The sequence below is a fragment of the Rhinatrema bivittatum genome, chromosome 2 (genome assembly GCF_901001135.1).
Source record: "Rhinatrema bivittatum chromosome 2, aRhiBiv1.1, whole genome shotgun sequence".
Classification (NCBI taxonomy): Eukaryota; Metazoa; Chordata; class Amphibia; order Gymnophiona; family Rhinatrematidae; genus Rhinatrema; species Rhinatrema bivittatum.
Window position 1 is genome coordinate 817,949,861 of NC_042616.1, and position 24,551 is coordinate 817,974,411.

A 24,551-nucleotide genomic window follows, 5' to 3' on the forward strand; every position below is an offset into this window, starting at 1 on the left:
CCACCACAGATCAGGAGGGAAGGAGAAGCAGCCCAGCACCAGCAGTTCCCCCTTTTCTAGAACCTCTTTCTCTGAGATCAGACAGTAAGGAGGCAGCTGCTCAGTTATTGGCCCTCTTCTCCCGTGCTGGGCTGATGAACGACCATGCCCTGGGCGAGTAGGGTGCAACACAAGACAGAAGGTCTGAACCTGCAGCCTGCGGCATTACTCACCTGCCCAAAATATCGTTAAAGCGGGGATCTAGCTCAATGTTATATTTATCAATGTAGTCGTACAAGTCCTCAGTTCCCAGCACCTTTGCAATGCGCACGAGCTGTGGGGGGGAAAGACAAGAACCAATTAGAAAGGCAAAGGACAAACCTGACGTTCTTCAGGAGGAGGGAAGGGCTGGCGGGCAGAAAATGCTGCGCAATGGGAAAAGGAAATGAATAATGAGTGCACGCATGAACTGGCAGTGACCTTCCCTCATCCTTTTCCACAGATCTCCAGAACTATGCCTCTATCCTGTATCTTTTAAGAGGTGCACCAAGAAAGTCTAGCAACATTGAAACATAGAAATGACGGCAGAAAAGGACCAGTCTGCAAAGCTGTACAGGTCACCCCCATACTTATCACTTTCCCAGACCGCCAAAATCAGGGCCCTTGTTGGTTGCTGTTTGAATCCAACTCCCCGTTACCTCTCATCTCTTGAGGTTGAAGCAGAGAGCAATGTTGCATCAACAGCATAAAGGCTCATTGGTTAAGGGTAGCAACAGCCGCTTCAGCAAGATACCCCCATGCTTATTTGTTTTCCTAGACCATAAAATTCAATGTCTGTCTGAATCGAATTCCCCTTTTCCTCTTTTTCCCCTGCCGCTAAAGCAGAGAGCAATGATGGAGTTGCATCAACAGCATAAAGGCTTATTGGTTAAGGGTAGAGACCGCCGTATCAGCAAGATACTCCCTTGCAAACCCTCGACATCTTCAGATGTCTGCAGCTCAATAAGGTTCTCTCGCGCTTTCCCCACAAACCCAGACTCACAAGACTCTTCCTCATCCTACAAACTCAGCCCAGAGAGGCTCCTTCCCACAAACCCAGGCCCACGAGGCTCTCTTTCTCTCCCTCCACACCACAATCCAGCAAGATTCTTTCCCTCCCCTCTACAATTCCAGTCCAATGAGACTCTTCCCCTGCCCCGTGAGGCACTCTCTCTCCATAAACCAGCCCCACAAGGCGCTCTCTCTCTCTTTCTCTCCACAACCCAGTCCTGCAGAACTCTCCCTTTCTCCAGTGAGACTCTCCCCTTCCCCTCTTCAACCCTAGTCTAGTGAGACTCTCCCCCTCCCCTTTAAAATCCCAGTCCAGTGAGACACGCTCTCTTTCCTCAGCCCCACAAAGTTCAGTTTTCACAAGACTGGCTCAACAAAGTTCTCTCTCTCTCTCTCCACAATCCTAGCGCCACAAGGCTCTCTCTTCGCTTGCCTCACAAACCCAGTCCCACGAGGCTCTCCCTCTCAAACCCAGCCCCGCAATGCTCACTCTTTGCACAAACCCAGCCCCATGATGCTCAATTTCTCTCTCTTCCCATAAACTCAGCCCCAAGAGGAACTCTCACTCTCCCCACAAATCCAGCCCCACAAAGCACTCTCCTTCTCCACAAACCCAGCCCAGCAAAGTGCTTTCTCTCCTTCCATAAACCCAGCCCCTCAAGGCACACTCTCTCTCTCTCCACAACCCAGCCCTGTGAGGCTCTCTCTCAACTAGCAAGCCCCATGATGCTCACTCTCTCTCTTCCCACAAACCCAGCCCCGCAAGGAGCTCTCGCTCTCCACAAACCTAGCCCCATGAGGCACTCTCTACAACTAAGACCCGCAATGTGTTCTCTCTCTCTCTTCACAACCCATCTCTGCGAGACTCTCTCTACAAATCAGTACTGTGAGGCTCTCTCTCCACAAACCCAGCCCCGCAAGGCTCACCCCTCTCTCCAGAAACCCAGCCCCGTGCAGCTCGGTCTCTCTCCACAAACCCTGCCCTATGAGTCTTGCTCTCTCTCCACAAACCCAGCTCTTCGAGGCTCTCTTTCTCTCTCCACAAACTCAGCCCCATGAGGCTCACACTCCCTCTTCCCCACAACAAACCCAGCCATGTAAGGCTTTCTCTCTCCCCACAAACCCAGCCATATGAGCTCTCTTTCTGCCCCCAACAAACAGCCCTGAAAGGCTCTCTTCCCCTCCCCCCTGCAGAAACTCAGCCCCTATGAGGCGCTCTCTCTTCCACCACAAACACAGCACTGCGATAACACTCACACTCTCCCCACAAAACCGGCCACAGTAGGCTCTCTCTCTTCACAAACCTAGCAAGGTAATGCACTCTCTCACTCCACAAACCCAGCCACATGAGGCTCTCTCTCGCCAAAAACTCAGCACCTTGAGGCTCTCTCTTCCCTGAATGCTAGGTATCAAATTGGGAGTCACCACTCAGTAAAAGAAGCTTGGAACCTTGTGGACAATAAATTAAAATTCTAAGCTCAGTGTGCGGCGGTGGTCAAAAAAGCAAACAGAATATTAGGCACGATTCAAAAAGGAAGGGAGAATAAAACAGACTATTCTCTGCATCAATCCATGGTGTGCCTGCACCCTGAGTACTGAGTGCAGTTCTGGATAACCCATCATAAAACAGAGATAGCGGAGCTAGAACAGGTGCATAAGAAGACAACAAAAATGATAAAGGGAATACAGCAGCTCCCCATGAAGTAGGTTAGGTCTGTTCAGCTTGGAAAAGAGAGAGGCTGAGAGGGATAGAGGCTCAGAAAATCATGAGTATGGTGGAACAGGTAAATAAAAGGACAGTTATTTACCATAGTACACAGTAAGTGACAGCAGCTAAGACCCAAATGCTTCATCCAGCCTGCCCAGCAAGTTGCCTAGGTGGTAAATGCTGCCCCACAGAGGTTACTGCTGGCCTTCCACCCATGTCTGCTGCTCCGAAAAAGTTATCCTCACCTTCCCTCCCTCAAACCTTATGTTAAGGGTAGGAGCTGCAACTCCATGCAAGTTACCTCCCCTCACCCTCCCCGTGTCTTCTGTTTAGGGCTGTAGCTGCCGCTCTGTGCAGGTTACCCCATTCACTGGTTAATTATCTTTTATTTTCAATTAAATATAATTCCAATTAAACAGCACACCAAAAAGTCAGTTCTGCAAAAAAAATAATAAAGAAAAGCAATTCATGCTGGAATCATTCATGAAAAACGAGCTGCAGTCTGTCATCATGGGAAAAATCCCTTTCAATCTTAGGCAATAAGCCACACTTCAAATGAATGCATATAATGCATTAATTACAGAATGTTTACCTAAAAAGTGCCACTATTTGCAGTACTTATCTGGAAAAATGCCAACAAGGGCCATGTTGCGCCAAAGCTGCTTCAGAGCAAACTATACAATGTCCTTTGTACTTTCAGACAAATTAGCAATAACTTTTCAACTACTCTCAGGAAGGGCATTTTTTTTTTTATAGTCCCACTCCTTATCTTGAAAACCAATCAGAAAATCCGATACAAGTCCACATAACATCTGTCCAATCAAAAAGGCTTTTCCCCAAGGCCTCACATAAACTGGTTCCATTCAATAACAATGTTCAATCTGGTTGGAGACAAGGAGAGTAAATAGTGAGTCTATTGTTCATGGGAAACCACAAGATGGCTGCAATCTCTACCCGGGGAACTAGGAAGAACAACATCAGTCACTCAGCATCGTAAATCTGTGAATGAATGACAATGAGTCAAACAATGATCAACCAAAGGCGCATTAATACCTTACCTGGCTAAACAGCTTTTATGCTCAGAGACAAATTTTTAATGGCTGAATAATTAGTTTGAATTACCTTTCCTAGATAAATGAGTTTAAATGGGCATACCAGGAGTCATGTGATGCTGTGAAGGGAGCAGGATAGGAAAATTAGTTTCTTACCTGATAATTTTCGTTCCTGTAGTACCACGAATCAGTCCAGACTCCTGGGTTTTGCCCCCCCCCCCCCCTCTAGCAGATGGAGACAGAAATGTTCAAAACAAAACTCCACCTTATATAGGATGGTGCCACCTACAGTGTTGAGAGCAGCCTCGAAAGGCCTTGCATTCTGTTGAGAATGGGGTGTTTAGTGTGCCCTTAGGCCTCAGCCCGACCCCAGAGGAATCCAGGGCCGGACCGAGGGTTGACGGCATGCTCCAGCATGGCTGAACACGGTCTTACCCTCTGCCAGGCCTGCAGCCTCCCAGAGCCAACATGTGATGTTGGTAGGGGAACGGTCCTCCGACTGTTCCGAGCCCTTTCGGACCTGCCGCTTGAATTGGCAAGGAGCAGCAGGCCTGGCCTGAGGTTGAGGGCAGACGGAGGCCTTGACACATAGACAGGACTATGACTGATGCGACGGCATCTCGGACAAGACTGGGCTGATGCGACGGCATCACAAGCATGACGAGGAACTTGATCCAAACAAGACAAGACATAAGGCAGGAGGACATTGGCACTGTCTCTCAGGGCGCCCTACACAGCCCACCTTCACGGGCGGACCCAATGGGCTGGTCACGGACCACCCTGTCCCACTACTGAGAACGGGACGAGTGCAGGGCAGACCCAGGCAAGGAGAAACTCCAATGACGAAGCCGGTGTCATCCGAAGCTTCCCCCAAGGCTGGCGGGAACAGACGCTCCAGGGCGCAGGGACGGATCCCACCTGTTGGCCACTCCTAGGCCCAACAGGTCAGAAGACCCGGAGCTCATGACGAAGACGCAGGGAAGAACATCCTGGCAGGCAGACACAATAGGATGAGGAAGATCATGGCGGAACATCAGGACTTGGTCAGGGACCTCAGGCAAGACATCAAAACACAAAGACGTAGTACGAAGGCAGATGAGACGAGGAGCTCCACGAAGAACAGAAAGCCTTACAAGGCTCTGGCAGGCAGAATGAAGATGAAGTCCTTTTATAGGGCTGCAGACCGGTGACTCCCTGGGAGGAGTTTGGCAGGCCCACACCTACCTGGCCCTATAACTACGGAGAAGTGCTGCGGGCCGGCCCCTAGGGAAGGGCGTGGCTCAAACCAGGAAGTCCATGCAAACACAAGCAGCCTCAGGCAGGCCCCAAGGACATCGAAGCCTCCCAGGCCCTGGAGCAAATCCTGGACAGTTTGCAGGCGAGACCCTGGCTTGGAGCGGCCTCCAGGAAGAGGTAAGGAGCCTCCCATAGCACCGCTACAGGAGGGTTCATAACATACAGTCCAGCAGTATTACTCAATGTCAAAGCAGAATGGCTCTCAAAAAACCGCCATAACTATGTACAATAATCCTTTAACAAGAAAAAGAAATAACCGGTTCACTTAACCTTCCTAGGAACTGAACCTGTAGAACCACTTGAGGATGGTCAATCCAATTTCTGCAGATCTGAAAACAAATCAATCAATAACTGAGCGGACTCTCCCTTACTTCCATGCATTCCCCGGGCGGGACTCTGGACTGATTCATGGTACTATAGGAACGAAAATTCTCAAGTAGGAAATTAATTTTCCTTTCCCTGTATATACCCAGATCAGTCCAGACTCCTGGGATGTACCAGAGCTTTCTTACCTGGGATGGGATCTGGAGAGGCCCGCTCTAAGCACTGCTTCTCCAAAACCTCCTTCACCTTGTGCCTGAACATCCAGTCTGTAGTGTCTGGCAAAGGTATGCAAAGACTTCCAAGTCACCGCCCTGCAGATCTCCTGCGGTGAGACCATTTGACACTCCACCCAAGAAGCCGCCTGCGAATGGGTAGAATGAGCCCGAAGACCAAACGGTATAGGCTTACCATGCAGCAAATATGGCGAGCCTATAGCCTCTTTCAACCAGCACGAAATTGTAGCTTTAGATGCCATATTTCCTCGTTTCGGACCAGCCCACAGCACAAAAAGATGGTCCGTCACACGAAACGCATTAGTAACTTCCAGATAACGCAACAACGCCCCATGAACATCTAGCTTCCGTAAGTCTTTAGACATAGGGTCTGACCGGTCCAAAACGGGAAACGACGGAAGCTCCACTGACTGATTCACATGAAAAGCAGACACCACCTTCGGAAGAAAGGAAGGAACCGTCCGCAAGGACACATCAGAATCCGAAATTCTCATAAACTGCTCCCTACAGGATAGAGCCTGGAGCTCTGATACCCTGCGAGCAGATGTGATAGCGATAAGGAAAATTACCTTTAATGTGAGATCCTTTATTGTAGCCGTTTTCAGAGGCTCAAAGGGTGCCATACAGAGAGCTGAGAGAATCAAGTTCAGATTCCAAGAAGGACAAGGATGCCTGATCGGGGGACATAAATGTTTTGCCCCCTTTAGGAAACGAGCCACATCGGGGTGAGCAGCCAACGCCATGCCTTGAATGGAACTGCGCAAACAACAAGAGCTGCTACCTGAACCCTCAGGGAACTAAACGATAAGCCCTTGGCAAGTCCGGATTGTAAGAAACCTAAAATATCCGACACCGAAGACAGTAGGAACAATCACTCGGTCCACGCACCAAGATTAAAAGATTATCCACAAGCGCACATACGCGAGGTTAGTGGATGTCTTGCGCGACCGGAGAAGTGTTGCCACCACAGTGTTCAAATACTCTTTGCTCCTCAGGCAGCACCTCTCAAAAGCCATGCTGCTAGACAAAAGCGATCGACCTCTTCCTAACACACGGGTCCTTGATGGAGAAGGTCCGGGAGCAGTGGCAACCGCAGGTGACCCCCCCCCCCCCCCCACTGCCAGATTGACCAGGTCTGCAAACCAAGGCCGTCTCGGCCACTCTGGAGCTACGAGGATGAATTCTGCTGGGTGTATCTCCACTCTCCTGAGCTCTTTGCCTATCAGTGGCCAAGGAGGGAAGACGTACAGCAGCACTTCAGTCGGCCAGTGCAGCACCAAGGCATCTACCCCTTCTGTTCCTGTTTCTCTGCGGTGACCCAAGAAGCACTGAGCCTTGGCATTCTGAAACATTGCCATGAGATCCATGCGGGGTATGCCCCACATGTCGCATATGAGCTGGAAAGCTTCGTCTGTGATCTCCCATTCCCCGGGATCAAGGCGGTGCAGACTGAGAAAGTCCGCCTGAACATTGTTGACTCCTGCCATGTGAGATGCTGCAATACTTACTAAATGCTTCTCCGCCCAGCTGATCAGCTGCCGGGCTTCCATGGCCATTGGCTGGCTCGAGTCCCCCTTGGCGATTGAGAGAATCCACCGTGATCGCATTGTCGGAAAGAATTCTGACTGACTTCCCCTGGAGGAGAGGGTGGAACGCTTGCAATGCTAACCACACTGCCCTGGTTTCCAGATGATTGATCGACCACTGAGATTCTTCCTGGGACCATTGTCCCTGTACTGACTTCCTCAGGCAAACCGCTCCCCAATCAGAGAGGCTGGTGTCCGTGGTCACCACTGTCCTTTCGGGCACCTCCAGGGGAACTCCTCGGGATAAGTTGTCCAAAATAAGCCACCAATCGAGACTAGATCGCGCTGTATCCGTAAGAGGGAGAGGTAAATGAAACCGTTCGGAGACTGGATTCCAACGCGAAAGCAACACTGACTGTAAAGGACGCATATGAGCAAAGGCCCAGGGCACCAGCTCCAGGGTGGAAGTCATGGAGCCGAGAACTCACAAATAATCCCACACTCTGGGGAGACGGTTGGCCAATAAGTCCCGCACTTGTCCTTGTAGCTTGACAATTCGGTCCGAGGTAAGGAACACTCTCCCCTGTTGACTGTCGAATAGAGCTCCCAAAACCTCCAAAGACTGGATGGGCACCAGTCGGCTCTTGGCTAAGTTGATCACCCAACCCAGTGATCACAGGAGTTGAAGCACTTTGCGAATTGCCAACTGGCCGAGCGACTCCAACTTTGCCCGAATTAGCCAGTCGTCCAGGTACGGATGCACCAGGAACCACTCTCTGCGCAGATGAGCCGCCACTACAACCATTACACCTTGGTAAACATTCTCGGTGCGGTGGCAAGACCGTAGGGCAAAGCTCGAAATGGTGGCCCATCACCAAGAACCTCAGAAAGTTCTGGTGGTCGGCCCGAATGCCTGTGTGAAGATATGCTTCCGTTAGGTCCAGTGACGCCAGAAACTCTCCTTTTCTTACTGAGGCAATGACTGATCGTAACATCTCCATGCGAAAACGTGGCACCCTGAGGCAGCGGTTTACACGCTTCAAATCCAGAATGGGTCGGAAGGACCCCTCTTTTTTGGGGACTACGAAGTAAATGGAATAACGCCCTTTTCGCTGCTTTGCCTGAGGAACCGGGGTGATGGCGCCGAGTTGCAGAAGGAGTTGCAAGGTATCTTGTACTGCCTGTCGTTTCTCTTTGTAACCGCATGGGGAGACCAGAAACCGCTCCGGAAGGCGATGTGCAAAATCTAAAGCGTAGCCTTGATTTATCACAGTAAGGACCGACTGGTCAGACGTCACCTTGACGCATTCCTCGTAAAACAGGGACAATCTGCCCCCGACAGCTGGAACCAAGGAATGGGTCGGCAATCCTTCATTGGGAAGACTTGGTCCCAGATGCGGACTGGGTAGCCCCGGTTCTGCCAAAGCATCGGCCACGAAAGTGCTGAGACCAGGACTGTTGGCAACCGGACGCTTGCCGAAAGGAAGAAGCTGGAGCTCTGCACGGACGAAATCTCCGATTTCCTCTGAATTGAGACTGTGAAGAAAAGGAGCCCCTCGACTTGGGCCTATCCTCTGGCAGTCGGTGAACCTTGTTCTCCCCCAGGGATTGAATCATATCCTCGAGATCCTTGCCAAAAAGCAATTTACCCTTGAAAGGCAATGACCCCAGCTGAGCCTTGGAGGAAATAGCCGCCGACCAGTTTCTTAACCACAGTAGCCGACGAGCCGAGACTGCCGACATCATGGATCTGGCCGAAGTCCATAACAGATCATAAAGTGCATCCGCACTATAAGCGAGTGACGCTTCCAGATGCCCTGCTTTCTGTGCTTCTGCATCGGAAAGACCAGCATTAGCCTGTAACTGCTGAACCAGGCGAAGGCCCGCTCGTAAGGCAAAATTGCTGCACATAGCTATCCGCACTCTCAGTGCCGAGGCTTCAAAAATTTTCTTGAGCTGCAGCTCCAACTTTCTATCCTACAGGTCCTTCAGGGCTGTAGCACCCGTAACTGGGATTGTGGTTATTTTGGTGACTGCAGAGACTGCCACGTCCACCTTGGGCATCCGCAGTATGTCAATTGCTTCCTCCGGAAAAGGATATAGCTTATCCATAGACTTGCTAACTTTCAATCCCAGATCCGGGGTATCCCATTCTCTATATAGCAAGTCCGTGGCAGAAAAATGAAAAGGAAAGGAAGTAGCTGGGCCCCTCAGACCCAACACCACTGGGTCCATGGCCCCTAGCCTGGACTCCTCTGGCGGCCCATCTATGCCCAGCTGTCAGAGTATGGCAAGGATAAGCGGAGCCAACTCCTCCCTCCTAAACAGATGGACCACCTTAGGGTCATCTCCTTCCACAATGTGAGAGCCTCGTGCTGGATCCTGGGGATGTTGATCAGGGTCTCTATCCACCCCCATCGGAAGCTTGCCCTGCGGGTCCTGGTCTCCTGGGTCCATATCCTGACCCGTGGAATCAGTATCGGTCTGATGAGCCCCTGTACGCAAAGGGCGCTTAGTTTTGGAGGACCCAGAGACTCCCTTAGACTTAGACCGCTTTCGAGAAAGAGACTTAAGACCACTAGAGGAAGTTTTACCCCCAGCCTGCAGCTTCCATTCTGGCTTTAAAAGCCTTATGGAGAAATAAAATAAACTCCGAGGAGAAGGAGGAAGAGGAGGAGGAGTCAGAAGCCCCCTCAGGGCTATCCTCCATTGCAGGTGAGAGAGGCTGTAAAGATTCGCTCCCTCCAGGAAACTTTGGCTGAGAGAGAGGAGGCGGGAGAATCCCCTTCCCCCATAGCTGCGCGAGTCGCTGATCTAAAAGACTCCAAAATGGCCTCCAGTTCTCGCGCACAGTGGGAACGGATCTGCCTCAGCTGATCTCAGTGCAGCTAACACTGAAGGAGCTCAGGCAGCCTTTCCTTTAACCATTTTTGTGGCCCCGGAGGATCCCTCCACCACCCCCCCGGGAAGACACGCAGCACGCAGATGAGCGCGGCAGCGGGCCTGAGAAAGCTAAAATTCAATTCTATAAAAAATAGAAAAATAATCGTGGTCCGCCCAAGCGCTAAGTCAGGGAGGGAAGAGAGAGCCGCAGCGCCGGTGACACTGACAGAAAATGAAAGAAAATCAACATTTTTTTTTTAAACTTGCCCGGCAGTGGTCAACAGTCCTGATCCGGCGGGGTGGAGTGAACCGGGCTCCCCGGTGTCGCACCCAGAGCTGCTAGCTTGGAACAAGAGGGCCCTCGACCCTGTAATGCAGCTGCCTCAACAACCAGGGGGTGATGGTCCCCTCAGGACCTTACAAACCCCCTGGGAGGCTCAGGACAGAAACTGCTCCTTTTTTTTTTTTTTAAATCAAAGTAAAAAAGTTTTACAGACCGAAAACTCTCTAAAACTCACAGAACTCACTACTCTTAACTCCAATGAGCAATCAGCACAGACTGTAGGCCTTGCACCTCCACCATCTGCTGCAGACAGAGAAATACTGCCGGACTGTAGGTGGCACCATTCTATATAAGGCGGAGTTTTGTTTTGAAAACTTCTCTGTCTCCATCTGCTAGAGGGGGGGGGCAAAACCCAGGAGTCTGGACTGATCCGGGTACTTACAGGGAAAAGTCTTTGACTGGCTCCCTTCAGGCCTACCAGTTATCTGCCCCTGATCTGCTGAACCCCAACTCATCTGCTACCATTCAACATATGTTCACTAAGCCCTAACTGTGCTGCTTCGATTGTGGGAATTTGGAAGTGGTTATGTCGAACCAGCTCCTGAAGAACAACAAGGAAAAAACAAAAGCGGCGGATTCCAAGATGGTGGACGGAAAGCCTGAAGCCCTGCCAGACCTGGCTCCCACGAGGTATTGATAGCCATGGTGGTGGAAAATGCAATCGACCAAAAACATGATGGGAAGTTCGAAGGAATCTTTGCAAAACTTGAAGAATTGTCTGTTTCGTTTGACTCCGCGATCCAGAGGCTGATGGAGATGGAACAGCGTGTCTCTGCGTTGGAGGATGGTGCACACAACAATGACACCGCAGCTGCTGTGACGGTCGCTAGATTAGAGCAAATTGAAAGCAAGCTTGAAGATCTTGAAAACTGCTCCCACCGCAATAACCTACATGTCCTGGGGTTCCCCGAGATGTTGTCAGAGAGTGAGTTACAAGAGTGCCTTGCAAAATGGCTGAAACTTCCGGAATCACTGGAGCCTATACGTATTAAGAGAGTGCACCAAGTAGCCCACGCCAGAAACCTCTGCTAGACCTTGCATAGTCATTGGCGATTTCTTGACTTCAGCCAGAAGGCTGTGATCATGCAGGCAGTGCGGTGAGGTGTCCAACCTTATATGGAGGAGCAAAAGGTTCATATATTCCAAGACTACTCAGTCAAGTTAGCAGGGCTGCAGAGAACATTTTCGCTGATTTGCAGTGAACTCTTTTCAGAGGAAGATTCGCTTTTCCCTACTATATCCAGCCAAGCTGTGTATTTCTCATGCAGGGCAAACCTCCATCTTCAACACCCCTGCAGAGACACAACGTTTTCTCCTCTCCTTACTGGGAAATGGCAACAGGCCCTGAGTCAGGCACATGAATACCTGTTTTTGAGGTACTGCAGCTAATCCTGGAAGACTTGGAGCTCTCTTCCGTAAGTACCTCCCTATTTTTGGCCTTTTATGGGGAACTGCACGCACTGTTACGGCTCGGGCAGTGCCTAGCCCCGGAACTATACTATAGAGGCCTTTGGCCCTTCCTGTGTTCCAGGTTTGGGGGCATCAGCAGGGACTGTCTGGCTTACCCATCAGACTGGCTGCTGCGGCTGGAGCCTGCTTATTGTGATCTGCATGTCCCTACTTCTGGTCGCTGGATGGCAGATTGTTAAGATGCACGCTTGAATGGGTCTCCCTGAGCCATTTTGGAACCCTGGTAGCTGCGGGACTGTTGAGCTGACTAGTAACACCCGAAGCTATGGTTTATGGGACTATACAGTGGATTTCTCGATGGACGCTTGTTATATATGTGTCTACTTATGCTGCGAGGGTAATGTTGTATTGTTGATGTTTCGTGTGCTTTGTTTCATAGTACTGTGGGTTTGGGGGGTGGGAGGCAGGGGTCCTAAGCATTATATTGGTGACTCAAAAATTCTGGGCGTTAGGTCTAGAGAAAGAGAAAGAGGAAGGCATAGTTTGGAGGAGGAATATGAAAACAGAGAAGCTAAAGTCCTCAAAAATATTTATTGGTAAAACAATATTTCAGTAAATGCCCGACTCAAGGCCTGAGTTTCGCCCAATGGAGGGCTGCTTCAGGGGCTGCTAATAACAGATTTTGTCATTTGACAGGAAGCATTATAGTTGTCTCATACCTCATTCAAATTGACACTAGCGGCTAGCACATGTTGTGCACTGGTATTTCTACAGTCGGGACAATATTTATTTCCAAGTTCAATCTTCCCTGTTCTCTGTAAGACATTATTCTATATACTGTCAATTTTATTGTTATAATGTAAACCGAACTGATTAGTAACTTTGTTACTAGAACTTCGGTATATAAAACTGTTAAATAAATAAATATCGATTCCAAGCCATTAAACCAAAACACTGTGAGATCTGGAGCTAGCCACTTTTGAAGGCACCTGAAGTATGCACACTGTTGCAAGGCTAAGAGCTTCTTCATAAATATACTGGAATGAGTACATCAACACGATAATTACAGCCCTGCTACCAATGCTTTGGGACTTTTATTGGTGTCAATTTGAATGAGGTATGAGACAACTTATTCCAGAAGATAAATAATGCTCTATTACTGTGGGCTCTCCTGTATTACTTTTATTTTATTACGAGTACAGCATCATGAATGTAATCAACATTATATTACGTTGTCAAATAATTTCTCTCTGAACTGTACATTTCATAGCAAGTGGATTAAAATGTGATAAATCAAAAATGTAAAAAAAAAATCAAATTTAACATAAATGGGCATATCAGTATGTAAACCACATAAGATGTTTCACAAGTGGTCCAATATTCTAACAGAAACTTTTTTTTAAAGTGACAGGATGCTGAAAAAGAATTTAACTATAGCATCATAGGGCAAAAAATACAGTGGCCACAAGCAGAATGTCCCCCCCACTGAAAAATCATAAGCAGGAGAAGCATCCACCAATGATCGCATTGAAGGAACTAGCCAATCTCTTAAATTCAGACTCCTAGTATATGCAAAACACAACGATGACTTGAAACAAGGGTGCAAGGACAGAATCTTCCAGAGTTTTTTCAAATATCTGAGAACACAGGCCATATCAGGAGAATTCTTGTAAAAATCAGATTGCAATACAGAAAGATCCGAGAAGAAGGCAAATATATATGTGCAATGAATTACTGATATAGAGAGCTCATGTTGAAAAAATGGTAGGAAGAGATCTTAGCTTGTATGAATTCATGAGTTGACGTACATAGCCATCGACAGCATAGGAATTGTCAGAAAGGTAGATTATCTTGCAAGAGTGTTGGATGAAAACCACTGTAGTGTAAACCCGTATTTCGATCAGTCAGCTTCCTGAATACTGAAGGACACTGCTGTACGATCACATTGTAACGAAAATTGAATCTGCAGATTTAACCATATGTGAAATTCCTTTAAAGATGACTGGAATCCATTCTATACAAGGATGACGTTATCGATATACCGCTGCCAAAAAACTGTACGTGAGATGAAAGGAGACAATGTTAACCAAGTTGCTTCAAAATTAGCCAGAAGACGACTGGCAACAGATGGAGCGAAAGTTGCACCTATGTGGCAGTCCCTGTTACAATTGTTGCTCAAAGAGAAAAAAAAAATTTTTTTTAAAGCTAGATTGGCTAAAGACAAAATGAATTCAGTAGGAATCTATACAGATTGAGGGCGATCATCCAATATTTCCTTTAGAATCAAAATTACATCATCCTGCAGAACAGGTGTATATAATGCTGTAATATCCAGGATTGCCAAAATTAAACCAGAAAAATCACACTGCACTGAGAAAAATTACAAAACATGAATCGAATCACAGAAATAAGAAGGAATAGTTGGCACTATAGGATGCACAAAAGTAACAACATATTGTGACAATGGCTCTAACAGAGTCATTAAATGAGATGAAAGGGCAGTCTGGTGGACATCTAAATTGTGATAAAAAAACAGGAAGATGTGGCCATTTTTTATTCAAAAATTGGAATTCTTTTTTTTTTTTGTCAGAAAACCTGATGTCAATGTAAGGTCTTGCAAACAAGGGGTAGGGTTCATTATGTAACTGGTACAGACATTCATCTACAAACGCAGTCCGATCACAAATAATTTCTCTACGTTGGTCTGCCAGCTTTAGAACTAGACAGAAGGGTTTAGCTCGAGTCTATAGAGCATTCTGTTGTTCTGAAGATAAATTTGAGCAAAAAAACTCGGAAGTGTCTCTAAATTATTCACATTATAAGAACCAGATTTGCAGGATAAAGCGTCCCCTAGTCTTTTTATTTTTTGAAAGTGTGAAAAACCTATTTGCATTTTCCTGGTCTGTACAACTAATGATTTTACAGATCTGTCAACTATCTGTTCTCTAAGCTGCAGAGCCCTAACCTCTTTAGCCTTTCCTCATAGGGGAGCTGTTTAAATTCCTTTTTTTATTATAAGAACATGCCATACTGGGTCAAACAGAGGGTCCATCAAGCCCAGCATCCTGTTTCCAACAGTGGTCAATCCAGACTACAAGTACCCTGCAAGTACCCAAACATTAAATAGATCCCATGCTACTAATGCCAGTACACAGTAATAGCAGTGGCTATTCCCTAAGTCAACTTGATTAATAGCAGTTAATGGACTTCTCCTCCAAGAACTTATCCAAACCTTTTTTGAACCCAGCTTCACTAACTGCACTAACCACATCCCCTGGCAACAAATTCCAGACAGAGTCAGACACCCTGAAAGAATTAGTGACCTTGAGGTAATGCAATAAAGCCCTCTTCACATCCAACCGGCTTAACTCCCTAGCATAAGGGTTGCCGCATCCAAATCTGGAAAGGCTGGGAGCTCCACAGTTTGATTCAAATGGAAAGCGGATACCACCTTCGGGAGAAAAGAGGGCACCGTCCTCAACGATATTCTGGAATCCAAAATCTTCAGAAAAGGTTCCCTGCACGATAACACTTGCAGTTCAGAGATCCTCTGGGCGGAACAAATAGCTACCAGAAACAACACCTTCAACGTGAGATCCTTTACTGTTGCTCTCCTCAAAGTTTCAAAAGGAGCTACACACAACCCTCACATTCCATGAGGGCCATACTCTCCGCACAGGAGGGCGCAGATGCTTCAGCAAACCACATCCGGGTGTGCCACCAAGGCCACTCCATGCACCTTGCCCATAAAGAGCCCAAGGCCACAACCCGAACTTTAAGAGAATTAAAAGCCAAGCTTTTAACCAAACCTTTCTGCAAAAAAGTCAAGATGTAGGCTATCAAGGCCTGCGTCAAGACTATTCCTTGACCCGTGCACCAGGAGTCAAGGATCTTCCAAACTCTTACATATGACGATGAAGTAGAAGTCGTTCTAGTCTGAAACAAGGTGGAAATGACATTCTCTGGATATCCTTTTTCTCTCAAAAGCTTCCTCTCAAAAGCCAAGCCGCAAGATAGAAGCGATCCTCTCCATCTGAAAATATTGGACCTTGCCGCAATAGCCCCAGTAAACGTACAAGCCGGAATGGACCATCCACCGCCAGGTTGACCAGGTCCGTGAACCACGGGCCCCTTGGTCACTCTGGAGTCACCAGAATCACTTCTCCAGGATGATTTTCTATTCACTATATCAGTTTCTCCACAAGGGGCCACGGAGGATACACATAAAAAAGAATCCCTCGAGGCCAGGATAGAACCAGAACATCTACTCTTCTCCTCTGTGCTCTCTTCTGTGCCTGAAGAACCGGAGCGCCTTGGTGGTCTTCCCCATCGCCATCAAGTCTTTTGCAATTTCTCACAATCCAATTGTGATTTAACAACTTGGAATAATTTTATGTCATCTGAAATTTGATCACCTCAGTCATTAATTCCCTTTCCTAGATCATTTATAAATATATTAAAAAGCACCAGTCACAGAACAGATCCCCAAGGCATTCCACTATTTGCTTTCATCCACTGAAGAAACTGACCATTCAGGCCTACCTTGTTTCCTATCTTTTAACCAGTTTGCAATCCACAATAGGACATTGCTTCCTATTGCAAGGCTTTTGAATTTTCTCAGAAATCTCTCCTAAGGGACTTTGTTAAACACCTTTAGAAAATCCAGATACATTATATTCACTGGCTCACCTTTTTCCACATTTATTAACCTACTCAAAAAATGTAGCAGATTGGAGAGGCAAGATTTCCCTTATGTGAATCCATGTTAGCTCTATCTCATTAACTCATGCCTTTTTTATATGTTTAGTAATTTTAATCTTTAGAATAGTTTCTATGATTTTTCCAGGCACTGACATCAGGTTCACCAGTCTATATTTTCTCGGATCTCCCCTGGAGCCCTTTTTAAAGATTGGTATTACATTGGCCACCATTCAATCTTCAGATACAATAGTAAATTTTAATAAGGTATATACCAGCTGGTTCAGGTGATTTGCCACTTTCTAGTTTGTCAGTTTGCCCTATTACATCTTCCAGGTTCACCGTGATTTGTTTTAGTTCCTCCGAATCATCACCATTAAATATTGTTTCTTGCATGGATCTCTCAAAATCCTCCTCAGTAAACACCAAAGTAGATAATTAATTTAGTCTTTTTGGCTATGGCTTTGTCTTCCTTATTAACCCCTCGATCCTCTAATGGTCCAACCATTTCCATCAGATACTTCCCTGCTTTGGATGTATTGAAAAGGTTTTTATTATGAGTTTTCTCTCTATGGCCATCTTCTGTCCAAATTTTCTTTTTGCCTGCTTTATCAATGTTTTACATCAAACTTGTCAATGCTTATGCTTTTCCTATTTTCATTTGGATCCTCTTTACACTTTTTGAAGATGTTCTTTTAGTTATTATAGCTTCTTTTATCTCATCATTTCACCAAGCTGACAGTCGTTTGGCCTTCTATGGACCTCCCTCTCACTCCTTCTGCATATTGGCTTCATGAGCATTGCTCTCTCTCTCTGCCTCTGTATATCTGACTCCATGAGTTGCACACTCTCTCTCTGCATATCTGAATCCATGAGTGCGCACTCTCACTCTCTGCATACTTGTCTCCATGAGGAGTGCTCTTTCTCTGTGCATACCTGGCTCCATGAGTGTTTTCTCACTTGCTGTCTCTCTGCATGCCTGGCTTCATGAGAAGCTCTCTCTCTATGCATACCTGGCTCCATAATGAGTGCTCTGTCTCCCTCTCTTTCTGCATACTTGGCTCCATGAAGCGCTCTCTCTCTCTCAGTACATATCTGGCTCCATAAGAGTGTTCTCTCTCTCTCTTTCTGCATACTTGGCTCCATGAGGAGCTCTCTCTCTCTGCATACCTGGCTCCATGAGGAGCTCTCTCTCTCTGCATACCTGGCTCCATGAGGAGCTCTTTCTCTTTCTGCATACTTGGCTCCATGAGGAGCTCTTTCTCTTTCTGCATACCTGGCTTCATGAGGAACAATCTCTCTAACCCTCTGCATATCTAGCTATGTGAGACTCTTCCCCTCTCTATATCTTGGCTCCATGAGGCAAACACGCTCTCTTTCTCTCTCTCTGCAAACCCAACAGTTATTTGTTATAATGTAACTTTTTTTCTTCCGATTTCTCTTCCTCTTCCTCCCTTTCATTTTATGTAAACCGATATGATGTCCATACGAACTTCGGTATATAAAAGTGTTTAAATAAATAAATAACTCTATGAGGCTCTCACTCTTTCTCTTTGCATACTTGGCTCAATGAGGCTCTCTCTGCCCAATCTTTGCATATCAGCTAATACACTCTCCCCCTCTTTGCACACTCTGCTCTATGAGATATGTGTTGCAGCAAGCTCCTAAAATAACAGATTTAGGGGCGACAGCTTTAATGCCTGTATGAATATGTCTGGAGGTCTGAAATTGCAAACTATTTAAATAAACTGAAAACTTTGCATTTTGTGTTAGAGCCCTGTTGATGGGGGTGCTATCTGCCTCAGGGGATTCATTTATAGAGGTAGCATCAAAAGTGGTTAATCTCTCGCTCATGGACTGATTAGGACAAAGGGCCAACTGCCAGCTGATAACCTTGTTAGTTATCAACCAATTTCAAATCTGATATCTTTTAGGTAAGTTATTAGAAAAGGTAGCTTTGCACAATTGAAAGATTATCTGCAGGAGTATAATGTTTTGCATGATAATCAGAGTGGCTCCTGTTCAAATCACAGTACGGAAACTTTACTGGTCTCAGTAAATGATTACTTACAGAGAAATATTGATGCTGGAGGTGCAGTAATTGTCATATTTTTAGATTTTACCTCAGCATTTGATTTGGTAAATCACCTGAGATTATCAATCAAGTGGAATTAGAATTGGCGGTGTTGTCCATGGTTTGAGTCATTTCTATTGGCCAGGAAACAACAGGTTTAGAGCCGACTCCGTGGCTTCTGACTGGTATTCCCCGAAGATAGGGGTTTCTCAGGAGTCTACACTGTCTGCTATTCTTTTTAATATTTACTGTACCTGCTAAGTGCTATTATAGAGCCTTTAAAGGTTTATTTTAAAATTTATGCAGGTGGGGGTAAATATTCAAAGCTGGCCGTGTAAGTAACTTAGCCAGTTAGAAATAATCCGGCTAAGTTACGATGCATATTCAGTGGCACGACAAAGCCACTGAATATGAGTGCGCACTTCACCAGAAAAATCTACCCGGCTAAAATTAGACCTACTCTATGGGTCTAAACTTATCCAGCTAAGTCCGAATACCGGTAAGTTATACGGCTAACTTACTCCGCCCCCGATCTGCCTACTTTGTGTGTGTGTGGCTGCTGAACTCAGGCGCATACTTAGCAACTGCTACTTAAGTTCTGCTTATCTGGCTGAGTAGCGCTGAGGAGGCTTTGAATATCTACCCCATGATATGCAGTTAGTTTTCCTTGTTTTTAATGATGTTCATTCCTTGATTTCTTGGATCTGTTTGTGTGGCAAATATACAAGAATGGATGATGAATAATCCCTTGATTTTGACTCCAGCCAAGATTCAGGATTGGCAGGAAATCGAGACCAGATGATTTGGTGTCAACAACATTAATAGGATAGCAGTACGTTTTTCAGAAAATGTTTGAAATTTGGGATTTAATTTGGATTCTAGTCTAAAGAATAAGCATCAGCTGAAACCCATTGTGTCCTCAGGCTATTTTAAATTGAACAGCTAAGGCATTTAAAATCACTGCCTGATTAATTGGATTTCTCTACTATTATTCAAGCATTTGTTTTAACATCTGTAAATTACTGGAATTCCCTATATGTTGACTTTCCTAAACGTTGCATTACAGATGTTACAGAGTTTGGCAGCATGATTGGTTATAGGGACATCGATTAGGGAGCCTATTACTCCATTACCGATCCAACTGCATTGGCTGCCCATGGAATAATGAATATGATTTAAGCTACTGACTTTACTTTATAAGTCATTGCAATGTGATGCATCTAGATATTTGTCCAATTTGTTCAACTGGTATACTTCGAGAAGAGCTCTGCACTTTAGTAATTGCCACTTATTAGAGGTTCTTTGTGGAGATTAAAAATAGGACCGATTTTAAATCTTTTATAAACAATTATTATTTCAAGAGGCTTTTACATAACTGGTTTACAGTGTTTATTTAATCTGGGATGTGTTTATTTTTGTGTGTGATGTATTGATGTTATTGGAACCTGCGTAGCATGACTTGTTACTATAGGTAGAAGGAAGGAAGGAAGGAAGCTCCTGTTAACCCCGTGTTTTTCCAGTCATTCTGGGTGCAAACAGGAGGGGGAGAAGCAGGGAACACAGAAGGGAGGAATCCCCAGCAGCTCTTACCTGGTCATAGTTATCATGCCCGTGGAAGAATGGCTCCTTTCTGAAGATCATACTGGCAAGCATGCAGCCTAAACTCCACATGTCTAAACTGTAGTCATACATCTGCAAAGACAAGTTCCAAGTACTAATGTGAGACACAGCTTACATCAGTAACGAGAGTCACACACAGCCCGTGCAGGGGCTCACACTCCCTGTCAGGCAGAGGAGGTCGTAGGCCCTGGGGGTAGCGATTGATTTAGGGTTTTGGCACCTTTACATACATTTGGAGCTACTGGCCCTCCCAGTCCACCCCCAGCAAAGGTCAGAGCACAGGGAGGTTCATTGCAGCAGCTCAGGGTAGATTCTGCAGAAAGTATTAAACCATTCGGAAGCAAACTAGGAAACACATCCATCTGTTATATTATATTATCAAAGTAAAGAAGTCCATATTGAGAAAGCCAGTGAGTGAGAAACTTATCCGGATAATCCTGGGTGTTCTGCTGAATACTTCTTACTTTAAGACATACATGTATTATACACAGTGGTTTGCAAAACTAAACTATTTGACCCCTAAAAAGTCAACAGATTTCTGTGCATTACAAGTGACCCTTAGACAGATTGTTCCAGACAGTGTGTTTATTGCATGCAAACCACTATGTCCTATAATTGTCAAAGTCACAATTCACTGTTTCTCTGCATTTTTGTAAGATAAAATAAAAACCTGAAACATGCCGCTTGCATAAGTATTCAGCCCCTTCAGGCTAGCGCTTGGTGTGACCACCTTTTGCTGCAATAACAGCTTTAAGTCCCTTGGGGTAAGTTTCTACAGCTTGGGACACTGTCTGGGAGTGATTTCTGCCCATTCTTCCTGGCAGATTTGCTCCAGGCTGTTCAGGTTGGTTGGATGATGCTTCTGGATTGCAATTTTCAAACAGTGCCACAGATTTCCGATTGGAATGAGATCTGGACTCTGACGTGGCCGTTGCAGAACATTCACCTTTCTGTTCAGCCACTCCTGTGCTGCTTTGTCCTTGTGCTTGGGGATCATTGTCCTGCTGAAAGATGAACTTCCCCCATAGTTTAGTTTTTAGCAGACTAAAGCAGGTTCTCTTGCAGTCTCTCCCTGTATCTTGCACCATCCATCCATCCTTCAGTTTTAACAAGATACCCAGTCATGCTGCCAGCCCTATACTTTACTGCTGGCATGGGGTTTGCTGAAGAATGGGCAGTGTTAGGCTTGTGCCACTCACATGGCCAGAAATCTCCATTTTTTGTTTCATCTGACCACAAAACCTTATCCCACATTTGAGCTGGGTCACTCTGATGCCTTCCGGAACACTCCAGACGTTTTTCTTCAGTAATGGCTTCTTTCTAGCCACCCTCCCATGCAGGCCAGTTGTATGCAGAGCTCTTGATATGGTTGACTGATGCACCTCCACTCCAGTGTCAGCCACTAAAGTCTGAAGCTCCTTCAAAGTGATTGTTGGCCTCTCTGTGACTTCCCTCACAAGTCTCCTTGCTCTGACGCTGAGTTTGATTGACTGATGCACCTCCACTCCAGCCTCAGCCACTGATGTCTGAAGCTCCTTCAAAGTGATTGTTGGCCTCTCTGTGACTTCCCTCACAAGTCTCCTTGCTCTGACGCTGAGTTTGATTGACTGCTGCACCTCCACTCCAGTCTCAGCCACTGAAGTCTGAAGCTCCTTCAAAGTGATTGTTGGCCTCTCTGTGGCTTCCCTCACAAGTCTCCTTGCTGTGATGCTGAGTTTGATTGACTGATGCACCTCCACTCCAGCCTCAGCCACTGATGTCTGAAGCTCCTTCAAAGTGATTGTTGGCCTCTCTGTGGCTTCCCTCACAAGTCTCCTTGCTCTGACGCTGAGTTTGAATGACTGATGCACCTCCACTCCAGTATTAGCCACTGAAGTCTGAAGCTCCTTCAAAGTGATTGTTGACCTCTCTGTGGCTTCCCTCACAAGTCTCCTTGCTCTGACGCTGAGTTTGATTGACTGATGCACCTCCACTCCAGCCTCAGCCACTGAAGTCTGAAGCTCCTTCAAAGTGATTGTTGGCCTCTCTGTGGCTTCCCTCACAAGTCTCCTTGCTGTGATGCTGAGTTTGATTGACTGATGCACCTCCACTCTAGTATTAGCCACTGAAGTCTGAAGCTCCTTCAAAGTGATTGTTGACCTCTCTGTGGCTTCATTTACAAGTCTCCTTCTTGCTCTGGTGTTGAGTTTTGAGGGCTGGCCTTGTCTAGGCAGTATCTGGGTGGTAGGATGCAGCTTCCATTTCCTCACAATTGATCCAACAGTGCTCACTGGGATATCAGTTTGTAGCCTTTTCCTATCTTGTGCATGTCGATAAATTTTTATCTTTAATTTCCTTAGAATGCTCTTTGGTCTTCATTCTCACAGCTTTCCTTCAGAGTCACAGTCTGACCAATGGTACTGGAATTAGGGGATCTTTTATCCAGAAAAGCTGACCTGTTTTAATGATTCACAGGTAGAGGCCAACTGTAAGCAAAATGTTAGGGCAATATCTGTCATCTGTGTGAACTTAGAGCTTCCACAGCACAGGAGTTCAATACTTATGCAAGCAGCATTTTTCAGTTTTTAATTTTATCTTACAAAAAATGCAGAGAAATAATTAATTGTGACATTGAAAATATACTTTAAGAGCATACTGGTTTGCAATAAACATACTGTCTAGATCAATCTGTGCAAGTGTCATTTGTAATCCAGACAAATCTGCTGACATTTTAGGGGGTCGATACTTTTGCAAGCCACATTCCAGTTTCACTATATATATATATATATATATATATACGTCAGATAAAGATACAATATGTTTAATATCAATAATGAGGCAGCACTGATTATGATTTCTAGAGATAATCCACGTTATAATCAATAACCTCCAATGTGTTGAAAGGAAGTGACTGGAATTTGCCGACGTGATTTTACAACATTTTCCAACGCACGGCTTGTTACAGCGGTTATCACTGGGATTATAAATAAAGAAGCAAATCTGATTGTTACATGAAAAGCAAGCATAAAGTAGAAATGGAATTTGTGTGCCAGGATTCAGTGGAGGAAGGAGATACGCACTTTATGTGAATTCATGACTGTAAGCAACGCCTGCAATATCCCCCTGATGAAGCCTCGATTGGCTGTGATAATACATTTATGCAAAGTATTATTGTTTAAGGTTTAGCTGCAGTGTTTTTGGGGATGAGTGTGGTGCAGTCTGCATATTGCCAACTGAAGTGTGATTGGTGTGAGTGAGTTTTGTAGGGTGGTTTTTACTAAGGGGGGTGGCACTGAAGAATGTGCAACGTATATTTAGGGATTAATAAAAGCATTATAACTTTGTATAACACTTCTTTAAGTGGAGGGTATAATTCAAATAAGTGGCTGTATATCGTACATTTTGTAGGAGAGTGCTGCTAGGGGAGGGGGGGGTGTTGCCTGTATATATATAATGTTAGGACAGGCATTACCTGTCCAATTAGACTTACCTGACCAACTGGGTCCTGGCAGTACTAAATATCAGCGCTGCTCTAAAAAGTGAAAGTGTGCCCTGGAAATGACCCTAGCACCCCTTCTTTTTACCTGGGTAAACTCTGTGCAAGCAACAAGTTCCCCGGATAAAATTTAGCTGGAGATCGGGGAGGAAATATTCAAACCTCAGGTTTTATCTAGTATCAGCATCAAAGCATCTTCCAGCTTTGCTTGGGTCTGTATAATCTCTGTTTCTATTGGATAAGGAAAAGAGACCTTAAGCGTCAGCAGAGGGAGGAGAAGGAGAGGATAGGAGGACCAGGGGTGGGGGGAGGAGAGGGAGGCTGGACATTTAGAAGAGGAGAATGAGGAGGAAGAAGGAAAGTGAGGAAAGAGGACTGTGGTTAGGAAGAAAAGGAGATGGAGAGGAAAGGGACAGAGGAGGCAGAGGGAGGGAGGTTCTGGGAGTGAGGGAGGAATAGGAGAGAAGGAGATGAGGGGAGATCTTGAATCAGGGATTGGGGGCAGGTTCCAGGGCCTGTAGAGAAGGGAGAAGCAGGAATGGGACAGAGGAGGCAGAGGGAGGGAGGCTCTGGGAGTGAGGAAGGAATAGGAGAGAAGGAGATGAGGGGAGATCTTGAATCAGGGATTGGGGGGCAGGTTCCAGGGCCTGTAGAGAAGGGAGAAGCAGGAATGGGACAGAGGAGGCAGAGGGAGGGAGGCTCTGGGAGTGAGGAAGGAATAGGAGAGAAGGAGATGAGGGGAGATCTTGAATCAGGGATTGGGGGGGCAGGCTCCAGGGCCTGTAGAGAAGGGAGAAGCAGGAATGGGGCAGGGAGGAAGAGGGAGGGAGGCTCTGGGACTGAGGAAGGAATAGGAGAGAAGGAGATGAGGGGAGATCTT

General features: G+C 46.2%; 1 protein-coding gene across 2 annotated transcripts in view; it reads right to left on the reverse strand.

Annotated features, from left to right (window-relative positions):
* Window positions 1-24,551, reverse strand: part of LOC115085822 (casein kinase II subunit alpha-like) — a 134,933-nt gene that overhangs the window by 25,374 nt on the left and 85,008 nt on the right. For both annotated transcript variants that reach the window (XM_029592290.1, XM_029592289.1), the window contains exons 8-9: window positions 20,167-20,268; window positions 213-313 (exon numbers count right to left, since the gene is read on the reverse strand). In XM_029592290.1, coding sequence (XP_029448150.1) covers window positions 213-313; window positions 20,167-20,268 — 203 coding nt within the window. The remainder of the gene's footprint in view (window positions 1-212; window positions 314-20,166; window positions 20,269-24,551) is intronic.